General features: G+C 51.8%; 1 protein-coding gene across 1 annotated transcript in view; it reads right to left on the bottom strand.

Moving 5' to 3' along the window:
• Positions 1-8,610: 8,610 nt before the first annotated feature.
• The window catches only part of MPPED1 (metallophosphoesterase domain containing 1), an 82,767-nt gene continuing 76,888 nt past the window's right edge, over positions 8,611-14,489 (bottom strand). The window contains exons 6-7 of the mRNA XM_070790539.1: positions 13,233-13,346; positions 8,611-10,954 (exon numbers count right to left, since the gene is read on the bottom strand). Coding sequence (XP_070646640.1) covers positions 10,836-10,954; positions 13,233-13,346 — 233 coding nt within the window. The 3' untranslated portion in view covers positions 8,611-10,835. The remainder of the gene's footprint in view (positions 10,955-13,232; positions 13,347-14,489) is intronic.

Here is a 14,489-nt window from a genome sequence, read left to right as displayed (position 1 = left end):
TATTCAGGCAGGCTAGAGGATTTCCAAAGGAGTTTGTAGGTTGAAACACTGTCACACCCAGGAATTGTTAACTGGAGCTGTAAGCTAACTCTTTTTTCAGAGAGAGGTAGTGGGGGACAGCCCCCCGTAAAGTCAGAGGTGTAGGTGAAGGCACAAAGCAGAAAGTAGGCAGACTCTGGTTTTGGGGGTAGATGCTCTAGAGTTTCCAGGGGGACTCCTGAGGCTCGATCCCGCCTTTGCGTATGCCGAGCCTCCTTCCTCAAGACCTTTGCCACGGGCGGAGCTCGCTCCTCCCCTGGGTCTACAGAAGCCCGAAGAGCCCTGGCCCCATGCCTAGAGCTGGACCTCAGACGGAACCACAGCAAGAGGTCAGAGGAGGGCTTCAGCCCAGGGCCCTCAGAGTCAAAGCGGGGAGCCTGGGGGCTGGGCCGCTTCCGGAAGGCAGCCCCGTGTTCCCAGGTGGGCTCTGGGGGCCCTCTCCTCTCTTTCCTGGGCCCTTATATCCTGGTCAGGTGTCTTCAGCCCTGGGTGTCCTTCCTAGGGCCTGGCCCAGCTGCGAGCAGCAGCCCCTCTGGATCCCAAGGTGTAGAAAGAACGGAGTGCCTGCTTTCCCCACCACAATAGAACTCACATGAGAGCAAATGGCCCCACCTGTCTCCCCTTCGTGTATCCACGTCCCTCGCTTTTGACCTTGAAGTCCCTGTCTCTGAATAACATCCATTTCCCCACTCCTTGAAGCCACACTCAGCCACGTGACTTGTTTTGGCCAAAGAGCCACAAATCAGCACGATACAACCGAGGTCTGAGAAGCACCTGTGGTCTGGGGCCTTGAGATCCTGGAGAGGGCATCACTCCCTCCTGTACAAGACCAAAGGAGATTAACAACTTTCCGTAAACCCACCCGAGAATGGAGTCAACACAGACAGTTCACTACGGTCTGGAGATAGGTACCTTCAAGGAGATGCCAGACCCAAGCGCTGGCTTTTACGGGCTAGACACAAAATACCATGTAAACCAGCAAGAGGATTCCGCTGTAACATTTCAACAAATTGCCCAAAACCAAATGCAGGCTAGCCTGAGGACGTGGAGACTCGGGGGACTCTGACACCAAGGAACTGGGATCCTCCAGGAACCACCGCAGGAGCTCACGGACATCAGGGAGTCCTGGAGAAAGCTGCCACATTCCTGCACCCGCCGTGGAGGGGCTAGAGGAGGAGCCAGCTGACACTTTGCCAGAATCCACCTCCCTGTCCCTCGAAGGGAGCAGAAAAGCGCACCATGCAGGGAAGAAGACACCAAGACTGTGCCCGAGGGCACTGGTGGGAACCCAGCGCAGGAGAGGGGGCAGAGCAGGCACTCCTCCTGGGGGCAGGTGGAGGAGAAACCCACGCAGGAGCACAGGGGCACGGAGGAAGGCTCCCAGTGCTCCCAGGGTCTGAATCAGAACCACCCCCTTCCCTATCACCACACCAACCATCACGGAATAAAAGGGGAACCAGCTAAGAGAGCTGCAGGAGCCTGTCTCTCCAGGGGGCCGCACAGAGGAAGCCCCAAGGCAAGGAGGGAGCAACGACAATGCAGCCCAAGTTCTGATGAGGTTGACCCGAGCCCCACACTCAACTCCCAACAGAAAGACAAATTCTTCCCCAAGCATAAAAATGCTTACCTCAGTATCTACTGGGCATCCTGGGTGGCGCTAGTGGTAAAGAACCCACCTGCCAATGCATAAGAGAGGAGACATAAGAGACGTGGGTTCAATCCCTGAGTCGGGAAGATTCCCTGAAGAAGGACACGGCAACCCACTCCAGTATTCTTGCCTGAAGAATCCCATGGACAGAGGAGCCTGGCGGGCTACAGTCCATGGGGTCACAAAGAGTGGGACTTGGGGGCACGGGCACCAGCCAGACCCCACGAGGAGCAGCCAACATCTGAGTCAGTGACTCAGTGACTTAGCACATGTGCTCCGTATCTACTGTCCTTTTGTATCAGAAGTTAGCAAACCACAGCCAGGGGACCAAATAGGGCCTGGGTTCCATCCCTGGCTTGGGAACTGGTCTGGCATGCTGCAGCTAAGACCCAGTGCAGCCAAATAAATTTAAAAAAATTTTTAACAGATTATAAATTAAAACAAAATTTTGTAAATATTCTTATATATATGTATGTTTGTATGCTCGGTTGTTCAATTGTGTTCAACTCTTTGCAACTGTATGGACTCTAGCCTGCTAGTCTCCTCTGTCCATGGGATTTTCCAGGTAAGAATACTGTGGGTTGCAATTTCCTTCTCCATATATATATATATACACCCACATATGTATATATGAAAAGTAAAGGAATCCCTTTTTTATTTTTTTAAATAAAAAAGAAACTAGAGTAGCCAAAACAAACAGCTCTTTTTGCTCTCTGTGAAAAGGGGCAAAAGCATTCATACCACCCAACTTCAAGATTTAGCCATGAAATTATAGTAATCAATAAAATATGATTTTGGCAAGATCACAGCACTTTGATCAATGGAACAAAATAGAGTGTCCATAAATAAATGCATGCAAATGTAATCAACTGACTTTTGACAAGTGTGCAAAGGAAATTAAATGGGAAAACAGTGTTCATTTGAAAAAATATGAAATTGTCACGTATCTCACACCTTACACAGAAAGCAACTCAAAATGTATTGTAGACCCAAGTATAAAATGTCAAACTATAAAATTTCTATAAGGAAACATCAGAGAATCTGCATGACCTGGGGTTTATCAATGGGCTACACCGAAAGCACAATCTATAATAGAAAAAATTGATAAACTGGACTTAATGAAAATGAAAACCTTTTGCTCTGAGAAACTGTTAAAAGAGTAAAAAGACAACCTACAGACCAGAAGATCTGCAAATCATGTATTCATTTAAGGACTTGTGTCCAGTGCCTAAAGAACCTCAAAATTCAAACACACGAAGACAGACGATCTCGTTTTTAAGAAGGGCACAAAAGATCCGAGCATGCGCTTCACAGAAGAAATATGGCAAATAAACATATAAAAAGATGTTCAGCATCATTAGTCATTTAAAAATGGAAATTCAAACCACAATGAGATATAACACACCTACTCAAATAGTCAAAATTTTTAAATACCAAATTCTGTTGAGGATGTGGACTCACAGGAATATTCATTATTGCTGGTGGGATTACAAAAGCATTCCCTTCTCCAGGGGATCTTCCTAACCCAGGGATCAAACCCAGGTCTCCCTCATTGCAGGTGGATTCTTTACCAGCTGAGCCACCAGGGAAGCCCTTTTGGAAAACAGTGTGATTTAAAAAGGGCCAAATAAAAGAATCTTTTACATAATGGGACTGCTTCCTATAGTACCGGGTTCATGGATATATAACTCTACTGCTACTGCTAAGTCGCTTTAGTCGTGTCCGACTCTGTGTGACCCCATAGATGGCAGCCCACCAGGCTCCCCTGTCCCTGGGATTCTCCAGGCAAGAACACTGGAGTGAGTTGCTGTTTCCTTCTCCAATGCCTGAAAGTGAAAAGTGAAAAGGAAGTCGTTCAGTCATGTCCAACTCTTGGTGACCCCGTGGACTGCAGCCTACCAGGCTCCTCCGTCCATGGGATTTCCCAGGCAAGAATACTGGAGTGGGGTGTCATTTCCTCCTCCAGGGGTTGAACCCACATCTCCTGCATTGCAGGCGGGCTCTTTACCATCTGAGCCACCAGGGAAGCCCCTTACATGGATTAGTATTCTAAAAAATATTTCCTAGCTCTGTCCACTAACCGGGTCTAGAAATAGTGATACCCCAGTAGCAACTCGCCCACCTACAATCCAGATATGAATTTCTAAATAAAAAGAGCCAGAACTTGAAGGAGAAACAGCGAATGCACTGCGACAAGGGAAACGCAAGATGAGCCTGCTCCAAAGTAAGGAAGTGAAACAAACAAACAAAAGGAATATGTCAGAAGAGCACAGGAACCAACGTGAAAGAACTCCCAAATGGTCAGAGTTAGAGCGGTCTGAGCAACAAAGTAAGTGACAGCAATAGGTTCTAACCTAACGATTATCCACGCTGCTGTAAATAAGCAAATGGCAGAGAAGGGGCAAATCTCCCTTACAGAACAATTTCAAATAATAAATGTAGGAGGGAAGAAGCTGGAATAGAAAGTCACCATGAGAATACCGCAGTAACCACTGCTCCAGGCAAGACCCATGGATGGATGCTAAAATCAGTGGGGAAAGTGTTAGGCGGTTCAACTAGCCTGGAGATGGCTCCTCCAAATAGGTGTAAGTCAATGTGGTGATTTTATCCTATGTCCACGTTCTTGGATGCCTCATTCCCCTCTCCTTGAGTGTGAGCTGGTCTAGTGACTGTTTCTAACAGACCAAGTATGGAAAAGGAAACCTAGCATCTTTCCAGTGGAGAAACCCAGCAGATATCCTGTAAGTGTGTGATCAAGATTAACGACCACGTGAACGTCCCTGGTGGCGAAGCAGGTAAGAATCCGCCAGCCAGTGCAGGGGACACGGGTTCGATCCCTGATCCAGGAAGATTCCACACACCCTGGAGCAACTAAGTCCGTGGGCCACAGCTACTGAGCCTGAGAGTCTAGAGCCCCTGTTCCATAACAAAAGAAGTCACCGCAACGAGAAGCCTGCTTGCCGCAGCTAGAGAAAGTCCACGCACAGAAAGACTCAGGGCAGTGAAAAAAATCAATAAACAAATACTTTAAAAAAAAAGTTTAATAACCATGTGGTAAGTCACAGTGGTCTCACATAACCCCAGTATAATGCCTTGAGAAGAACGCATTACCTCCACACGCTTCTCCTCCTAACACACAGCCACAGGCAAATCCTGAGAAATTATTGGAGAAACCCAACTGGAGGAACAATCTACCAAATAGCCAGTCCTCAAAATTTTCAAGGTCATGAAAATTGAGGAAAGGCTGAGAAACTACCACCAACCCACAGAGGGCTACAGAGACATAAAGACCAAATACCACGCGGACTCATGGATGGGACATTATTCAGAAAGATCCAAAGGAAGGGCTAATAGCCTTACACCGTGCTAATCTCTTAGTTTTGATAAATGGACCATGGTTACGTAAGATGTTAACATCAGGGCAAGCTGTGGGGACTCTCTGTACCGTTTTTACAACTCTTCTGTAAATCTAAAATTATTTCAAAATGAAAAAGCTCTTTAAAGTGGGGAAACCATTTCCTGTTCAGGGCTCCCTCTTCCAGGAAGCTTTCCCTGATCGCCCTTGAACACTGGGTTTGATATTCCTCGGGGCCCCCAAGCCTGACCCTGACTGCCATTCACTGAGCCCCAAGCATGTGACAGCTGAAGGGTTCAGCTTCTTCCCTGGATCAGAGGAGCCTTCCAAAGTACCTCTCAAGCTTCCAGACAGCAGGGCCTGTTTCTCATATCCTGGAAGACTTTGCAGTCTGGTCCTTCAAAGGAGGATGGGACTGAGGACCCTGTGGAGTGTCCAGGATCTAATGCCACAAGACCCCTAGCTGGGAGTTGTGGGTGACGTTAGGGGAGAGTCTTGGGTGAAGCCCAGGTCCACAGAGCTTGTCATCTCTACTAGTTTATCCAGGGGGCTGGGGTGAGGGTCTGCTGGAAGAAAAGGGCCTGAGGATTTGGTCCCGGTGGAGGTTGAAGAGGGGTTCCCTTGTGGCTCAGACAGGATGTTCAAGACTCAGCTCCATGAAAGCCAAACTGCAAGAAAAAGCGGCTGGGGGCTGGGCTTCCTGAGTGTGAGCTCCCGTAAGGAAAGAGGCAGAGGGAAGGGTTGCAGCTCATTGGGCTTGCCCCCTGGACTCCCAGAGACAATAGGAGCGTCAGCAGGGACCCCATCCTGTATCAGAGACGGCTGGCAGCGTGAGTGAGCCCAGCGTGCTACACCCTCTTTGCTATGGACCCCGCTCCACCACTGAATAAAGCTGCACAAGTCAGAGCCGAGCTGGGAGTGGGGGTTGGCGGGGTGCGCAGTTCATGATGGCGTCAACCCGTCTCCCCACCCCCACCCGCACCTCGTCTACACTGAAGGCAGCAGGAACACAGGGCTCAGAACTCAGCAGCTGCCGCGTCTCAGCAGAGCGGGTGCTTGTGCTCAGTGGTATCCAACTCTTTGCGACCCCATGGACTGTAGCCTGCCAGGCTCCCCCGTCCATGGGATTTTCCAGGCAAGAATACTGGAGAGGGTTGCCCGTTCCTCCTCCAGGGAATCGTCCCAACCCAGGGATCGAATCAGCATCTCTTTCATCTCTGCATTTGCAGACGGATTTTTTTTACCTCTGCGCCACCTGGAAGTTTCCCCAGCAGAGCAGGTACCAGGCGCTAAAGCAGCACCCGCAGTGAGACAGCGCCTCCGGGGTGACCGCAGCCCCGGCGGGTCCCTGCCCCTGCCCGGGAGCCCTGCTCGCGGACACAGCGACTGAGCACAGCCACGGGAGGGCCTCGAATAGAGCATCTCCTCCCCCCAGCCTACGGGCGGGACCCGAGGCCCAGGACCCGTCATTGCAGCCACGTCTGAGGCTCTGGCGAGGGAGCTGTCTGGAAGGGCGGGTTACAGGTGGGCCAGTCTGAGGACAGGAGAGGGTCACGGCGGGTTGATGCCATCTGAGCCATCTGAGCTACCCCCAGCCTGCTCCCCAACCATGGCTCTGGTTCTGACCCACAAATGAAGGTCTCCAGAGAGGCTCCTCCCCTCTGGGTCCATTTATCACACCCCACCCCCAGCCACAGGACACTTCCCCCTACATCTCCCAAAGGCACCTCCAGCCCCGGAGTCCCAAACAGGATTCAGCATCCCCTCCTCAAACCTGTTCTTCCTGCCGCATGTTCCCCCTCCATGACCAGCAGCCAACGGCCATGATATCATCTCTGGCTCCCCACACCCATTCTTCATCAACCCTACCTCCTAAATCCATCGCTGTCATCACTGCCATGTCCCTATTGCAAATCAGGTCCAAGAGAGATGCTGAGTGAATGTTTGAAGGGTGGATGGATTGATGGGTGGGTGAGTAGATGGATGGACAGTAGTTGGACTAGATGGATAGATGGATAGATGGATGGTTGTTGGGTGAATGGATGGATAGATAGATGGTGACCAGATGGATGGATAAACGGATGGTGGTGAGATGGATGGATGGATGGATAAATGGATGAATGGATAGATGGTGGTTGGATGAATGGATGAATAGATAGTGACTGGATGGATGGATGGATAGATAAATGGATGGTGGTGAGATGGATGGATGGATATATGGATGGTTGTTGGATGAATGGATGGATAGATAGATGGTGACTGGATGGTGGTGAGATGGATGGATGGATAAGTGGATGGATAGATGGATGGTTGTTGGATGAATGGATGGATAGATAGATGGTGACTGGATGGTGGTGAGATGGATGGATGGATAAGTGGATGGATGGATAGATGGATGGTTGTTGGATGAATGGATGGATAGATAGATGGTGACTGGATGGTGGTGAGATGGATGGATGGATAAGTGGATGGATAGATAGATGGATGGTTGTTAGATGAATGAATGGATAGATAGATGGTGACTGGATGGTGGTGAGATGGATGGATGGATAAGTGGATGGATAGATAGATGGATGGTTGTTGGATGAATGGATGGATAGATAGATGGTGACTGGATGGTGGTGAGATGGATGGATGGATAAGTGGATGGATGGATAGATGGGTGGTTGTTGGATGAATGGATGGATAGATGGATGGTGGTGAGATGGATGGATGGATAAGTAGATGGATGGATAGATGGATGGTAGTTAGATGGATGGATGGATAAATGGATGGATGGATAAATGGATGGTGGTGAGATGGGTGGATGGATGGATAGATGGATGGTTATTGGATGAATGGATGGATAGACAGATGGTGATTGGATGGTGGTGAGATAGATGGATGGATAGGTGGATGGATGGATAGATGGATGGTGGTTAGATGGATGGATAGATGGATGGTGGTTAGATGGATGGATGGGTGGATAAATGGATGGTGGTGAGATGGGTGGATGGATGGATAAATGGATGGTGTTTAGATTGATGGATGAATAAATGGATGGTGGTTAGATGGATGGATGGGTGGATAAATGGACGGTGGTGAGATGGATGGATGGATGGATGGATAGACGGATGGATAGATGGATGGTGTTAGATAGTGGATAGATAGATGGATGGATAGATCAATGGACGGATGGACAAATGAAAATGGCAGAACTTCTACAGCTAGGGAGCTTTAGAACTGTAGTCATTATATCTGCCAGAGCTTTTCCTGGGCAACACTTGGACCCTGAGTTTGACAAGGGCTGGATTGGAACTTGCTGCTTCCGGGAAGAGGCCAAAGCTAAGGCCACCTTGAAATACTGTTTGGGGGAGGACCAGATGCTCGAGCTATGTGAACATGACAGGGCACAGAAGTGCACGTGCCAACCACCTCTGAGGGAAGCCGGAGCCAGCAGAAGGATGCTAGTCGCTGGCACACAGAAGGTCTTCGGCCTCTGAACTCAGCCCAGGACTTGGCCGGGAGGACACCTCTCCTCCCCCACAGGCCCCACACAACACCCAGAGACAGAGGAAGAGACACCGAGTGGACTTCTCTTTCTTTTTACAAAGACTTTATTGTCTGACATGCTTGACAAAAAAAAATTACAGCCACAATCAAGTTATGCCAAAATGATTGAGGAGCACGCCATCATCTTTCATACCTCAAGGACTTTTAATGAATTTTTCTTTTAAAGTAACAGCTGCCTTCATAACTTTTATTTTCCACATAAAAATACACCATATTCTGAAGATACCTTAGGAAAAAGAATTTTTTTTTTAAGTTTATAGTTCTTGATCCGCATAGAAATTCAGTAGAGGCGATCGAAAGAGTCTGGAGTCATCGCCACCCATTTAAGCACACACACGCCGTGCGTCTGAGGTGCCCCCAGAGACCCTGTAAACATCCCCGGCTACCAGGAACCACGTGGGTTGAACAGGACTCCTGAAGCCCTGCAGGCTGCAGAGTAAAGCTGGCCCCGGCCAGCATGCTGCTGCTCCTGGGCTCCCTGGATGGGTCCTTCACCCTATGGGAGCCCCATTCTCATAGGGAAGGAATCACGGTCTCCTGGGACCCTGGGCTCAGAGATCCAAGTCCTCCAGGGCTCCAGGGGCTTTCCGTGAGAAACAAACCCGACAGGTGCTGAACAGGATTCTTAAAGAAAAAGAGCCTTGAGTCCTGCATCGCCTTGTAGGGGCAGAGCTTCGGGTGCTGGCAGAGCAGGAGGCTGTGAAGCCAGAGACCAAGGTTCAAACCCTGCCTCTGCCTCTTTTGAGCTGTGCACCCTCAGGCTAGTTGCCTCACCTCTCTGACCTCAATCACTTCATCTCTAAAACAGGGCCAGAGTACCCACCTTGCAGGAGCGCTGGAAATGGGATCACATCTGCAAAGGGCTCATTAAATGCTGGTTCCCAGGCCTGGGATGAAGAGGAGGCAGGCAGGGCCCTCCTCTCGGACACACAATTGAAGAGGGCACCAAAAAACTCGGTGATCCAAATCAATGATACTATTTTAATGCAGTGTTTTTAAAAACCAAAATTAATGCAGGGGAGAAAAAATCTATGATAAACAGAATACCTAAATTTTAAATAAAGAATCTAATGCTGCCCGTGCCAGTTCGGCCTCGCCGGCCTCACCCCAAGCAGGCCTGGCTGGTTCTCTGTCCATCAGAGAGACTCAGCCCAACGCTGCAGTCCTTGAAGTCCCCCTGGTGGAACTGCAGGAGTCCAGTCCTGGCTCTGACTCTGGGCCGTGTTCCCATTAGGGGGCAGCTGCTACCCGGTACCACAACTGTGAACCATTCAGCCATCTCAGCCAAGGGCAGGGGAGACAGAACCCAAGGGGCGAGGGAAATCCCACCGGGGGCCAGAACACATCCGAGGACAGCAGTGGGAGCCCCGAGGTTCACCTCACTAGGTTAAGAGGGGCGCAAGGATGAGTGTGTCCACATCCCCACGGGCGCACAGGGTGCAGCGCTGCCTCGGCCCATGGACCCCCCGGCTTCTGGGTTCTGCAGAGCTCGGCACACCCCAGGGGACCAGGGGTGTCCAGCACGTGGGGATCCTCCGGCCCAGTCGTGGGTCTTCAACAAGCTCATTCTACAGAACCAACCCCTCTCCACCCCACCAAGTCCAGGCTCCAAGCGGGTGTCCAGGATGCTCAGGCCATCATTCACATCAGCAAAAATGCCCACAGGAAGAAAACACGGGACGGCAAGAAGCCGACGGCCGGGTGGCCTGGCCAGACGCAGCCCGATTCCTGAGACGTCCCTGATCGCTCCCTCAGAGGCCTGGGAGAAGCGGAAGGGCTGCCCGCACTCAGACTGCGACACCCCACCCATCCACCTCCCAACCCTGAGGCGTGCAGCCACTCAGACCCTCAGTGAGAGGGAGATTTTGTGCCAGAACTTCAGAATCCGTCCAAGAGCAGCAGCTTCCCAAACCCACGAGGGCGTCCAACTGAGCAGATGAAGACTCCGTCACGTCCCAAGCAGGACGAGGCTGCGAGCATAGTAGGTCCTTTAACAAGGAACACATGGAAGGGACACGCAGAAATCAGCGATGAGTGCGGAGCCCCCAACAGCCCGCGGGTCCCGACTCCAGGGACAGAGTCAGGGGTGATTTTCTTCATTCCAAGGCCTCAGCCTGTCGGCTGGGCTGTTCCCGGAGCTGGACAGGCTGTGTGCAGGGAAGGAAGGGCGGCTGGGGGTCCGTGCTCTCGGCCAGGCGTATGGAGCTGATGCGGTGGGAAGGGCTGGGGCCGTGGGGGCAGTCAAGAGTTCCGGGGGGTGGGGAGGTCGATGACTATGGGTGGGTTCACGGGCTGGTAGTTCACGGTGCACACAGAGGCATTCACATAGGTGGTCGTCCCATCTGCCATGACTCCGTACCCTAGAAAGTAAGCACACAGTGGTCAGGGCTGAGCAGCGACACCAGGACCCGGAGCAATTGATGGTGGTTTGGCGGGTGTGGTAGTCAGAGGACACTTAGCCGCAGGGGGCTAAAGATGTCTGGGGCGAGTATTAGCAAGAAACTCCTCCTGACCTGCTGTGAGCAGCAAATGACATAATAATCCACGTGTTCAGCCCGGTGCCTGGAAAGTGCGTGTCGAGACATCATCACTGACATCATCAACAGCAGCACCACCACCACCACCATTATCTCCACTTCTGCTATCGATACTACCATCATCACTACCAAGACCACAGCTGCCGCCACCATCATTATCTCCATCACCACCACCATCGTCACCATCACTGTCATTATCAGAACCATCATCACCACCACCATTATCAGCATCACCACCACCACCACCATCACCACCATCTCCACTTCTATTATCAACACTACCATCATCACTACCAAGACCACAGCCACCACCACCATCATTATCTCCATCACCACCACCATCGTCACCATCACTGTCATTATCAGAACCATCATCACCAACACCACCATCATTACCATCACCACTTCTATTATCAATACTACCATCACCACTATCACCAGCACCAACATCATCATCTCCATCATCACCACCACCACCACCATCACTGTCATTATCAGAACCATCACCACCACCATCTCCATCATCACCACCGCCACCACCATCACCACCACCACCACCATCATCTCCACTTCTATCATCACTACTATCGCTGTCACCTCAATACCACTACCACCGCCACCACCATCACCACCACCACCATCATCTCCATCACCACCACCACCACCATCATCTCCACTTGTATCATCACTACTATCGCTGTCACCTCAACACCACAAGCACCACCACCACCATCATCACTACCATCAACATCACCATCCTCCCCACTTCCACCCTGGTCACCATCACCGCCATTGTCACGTACTTTCTTCTCCACACCTCTGTCCTCATCATACCCTCTTCCCACCACATCTACTTGTCAGAATCCTCTTCAATCTTCAGCTCAGATCACCTCCGCACCAAAAGGGACACTTCCCCTCCTCTGCACAGGTTACGAGTTCTTTGGAGCCTGCATTTTGCTTGTACGATCATGCAGGGCATGGTCTTACATGTCCACAATGGGGCTACAGAAAGCGACAGGCGTTATTATTATCCTGCAGCACATGCGCCATCCACCTCTCCCATGACCTTTCAGATCCTGGGCAGTGACAGGCCAGGACAGGGACAGGGAGGCAGTCAGGACTGCAGCCACCAACATTGCCAGTCACCTTCACAGCCACCCTGCCCACTGCCTGAGATGATATGGACACCCCCCAACTCCAGCCATGTGGACACAGCAAGTGGTCCTGCCCCAGGACAGAAGGCAGAACCTCATGTCTGTCTTGGGTGGGGACACTGGGAGGAGAAGTGCCACTAGAGCCCCTCAGGTAGGCAGGCAGCCCTCCACATTCATTAAGCACCTACTGTATGCCAGGCCATAGAGACGTGAACAGGAAGACAGGCTTCCAGCCCTGTAGACAGCTCACAGTGTACCCCCAAATGCAATCCTTCTCTAGGTCACATCCAAATGTCCCCTCTCCAGAAAGCCCCCTGCTATCTCTGAAGACTTCTCAGGCTAGAGGCACGGCAGAGTTGCAGGGCTCTAGGAAGTAAAACTTACCCCTGAGTCTTGCCAGACTTTGCCCTCATCTTCCTATGATGAAACACTTCAGCAATAGGTAACTGACAGCCAGCGTGTAGACAGACATATGTAGATACAAAGTGTATGTAGGCGGTGGGCTATTTCCCACTGGCCAGGGAAGAGGTGACCGGGTTCAAGGGAGCCAAGAGGGCCCCCCTGAGAAGCCAGTGAGGTGCACTTCCCCCACCAGCGTGTGATCAAACCAGTCCATCCTAAAGGAAATCAACCCTGAATACTCATTGAAAGGACTGATGCTGAAGCTGAAGCTCCACTACTTTGGGCACCTGATGGGAAGAGCCGATTCACTGGAAAAGACCCTGATGCTGGGAAAGATTGAAGGCGGGAGGAGAAGGGGATAACAGAGGATGAGATGGCTGGATGGCATCACCAACTTGATGGACATGACTTTGAACAACTCCAGGAGCTAAGTGAAGGACAGGGAGGCCTGGCGTGCTGCAGGCCACGGGGTCACAAAGAGTCAGACACGACGGAGCGACTGAACAATAACAACAACCACGTGTACGGCCCCCGCCCTCGCTGACCTTCGTGGATGTGGCCGAAGACGTGCAGCCGCGGCTGGACGCGCCTCTGCACCGTGTTGAGCAGCTCCACGCAGCCCACCCGCTGCATCTTCTTGGGGACCCAGTCCAGGAAGCCTGGCAGGGGAGAGAGAGGGAGGGCAGTGACAGGGCCCAGGCAGGCCCGGCCCTGGCCCCGCAAAGCCCAGGTCGCAGCTCTGCAGTCTCAGGGACACGGCAGTCCTGGACCCACCCTGCCCTGCCCCAGCCTCAGGGAGGGAAGCCTGGCTCCAGCGTGCACCTCCTGGGGCCTGTGGCCTCCCCCACCTCCCTCGTCCCCTGCTCCTCCCGCAGGGCCTCACAGAGAACACACTTATAAGAGCCCAAGTGTGCCAGGCAGCACAGGGCGGAGGTGGGGTAGGGAAGACGGCTCCATAGCTGAGAGCCTCCAGACCATTCGTGCTCAAAGTGGCCTCAAGGCTGGCATCCACCCATTGCAGAAAGAAGCCAACTGAGGCCTGAGAGGGACAGGTGAGGCCCAAGGTGAGCCAGCAGCAGGGAGGAGTCCGGGAGCAGACTTTGCAGGTCAGAAACTTTCTAAACAAACATCACAAAATCAGGAAAACACCCTCTTTATCCACTGCAGCCTCACGCACGTGCCCACGTCTGCGTCTGCTCGCACGGCCAGCCTCCCGGAGCTGCCCATATGGTGGCGGCTTATTAGCCTCACATGGCTACACAAACGAAGAGTAATTGATTACTCCAAGCGGACAACGAGGGCTCAGCTCAGCCCCTTCTCTGCTTGGGCGGGAGAAACAGGTTTCTAAAACTGCTGGGGAGGGGAAGACGGATCCTGCAAAGAATCACACAGACTGCAGTGGACCTGACTTAGAGACGAGAGAGAGAGAGAGAGAGGAGGAAGAGAAGGGGAGAGGCAGGAAGTGGGAGGAAAGTAGGCTTGGAGCAGACCCTTGGGTTTAAGTCCCAGGCTGTGTGACCTTGGACAAGTCACTTAACCTCTCTGTGCCATATTCAACAATTCGTTTAACAACTGAGCTGGGCTGAGTACACAGGCAACCCCCAGAGCAGGGGTTGTGTGTTGTGTGTGAAGCAGGTGTGGTGAGGCAGGAACTCAAAAGATGCCAGTTGGGGAATGGATAGGGAGGTGGAAAGTAGGGAAGAAGGAGACAGAGAGAGGAGGGAGAAAGTAAGAAACCTGCTCCAGAGCCCCACTACAAGCCACGTTGTCGTGCCTAAACCACGTCAGGGCCCTGGGCCTCC

The sequence above is a fragment of the Bos indicus genome, chromosome 5, assembly GCF_029378745.1.
Source record: "Bos indicus isolate NIAB-ARS_2022 breed Sahiwal x Tharparkar chromosome 5, NIAB-ARS_B.indTharparkar_mat_pri_1.0, whole genome shotgun sequence".
NCBI classification, from domain to species: domain Eukaryota; kingdom Metazoa; phylum Chordata; class Mammalia; order Artiodactyla; family Bovidae; genus Bos; species Bos indicus.
This window is presented reverse-complemented; position numbering and strand designations above follow the sequence as displayed.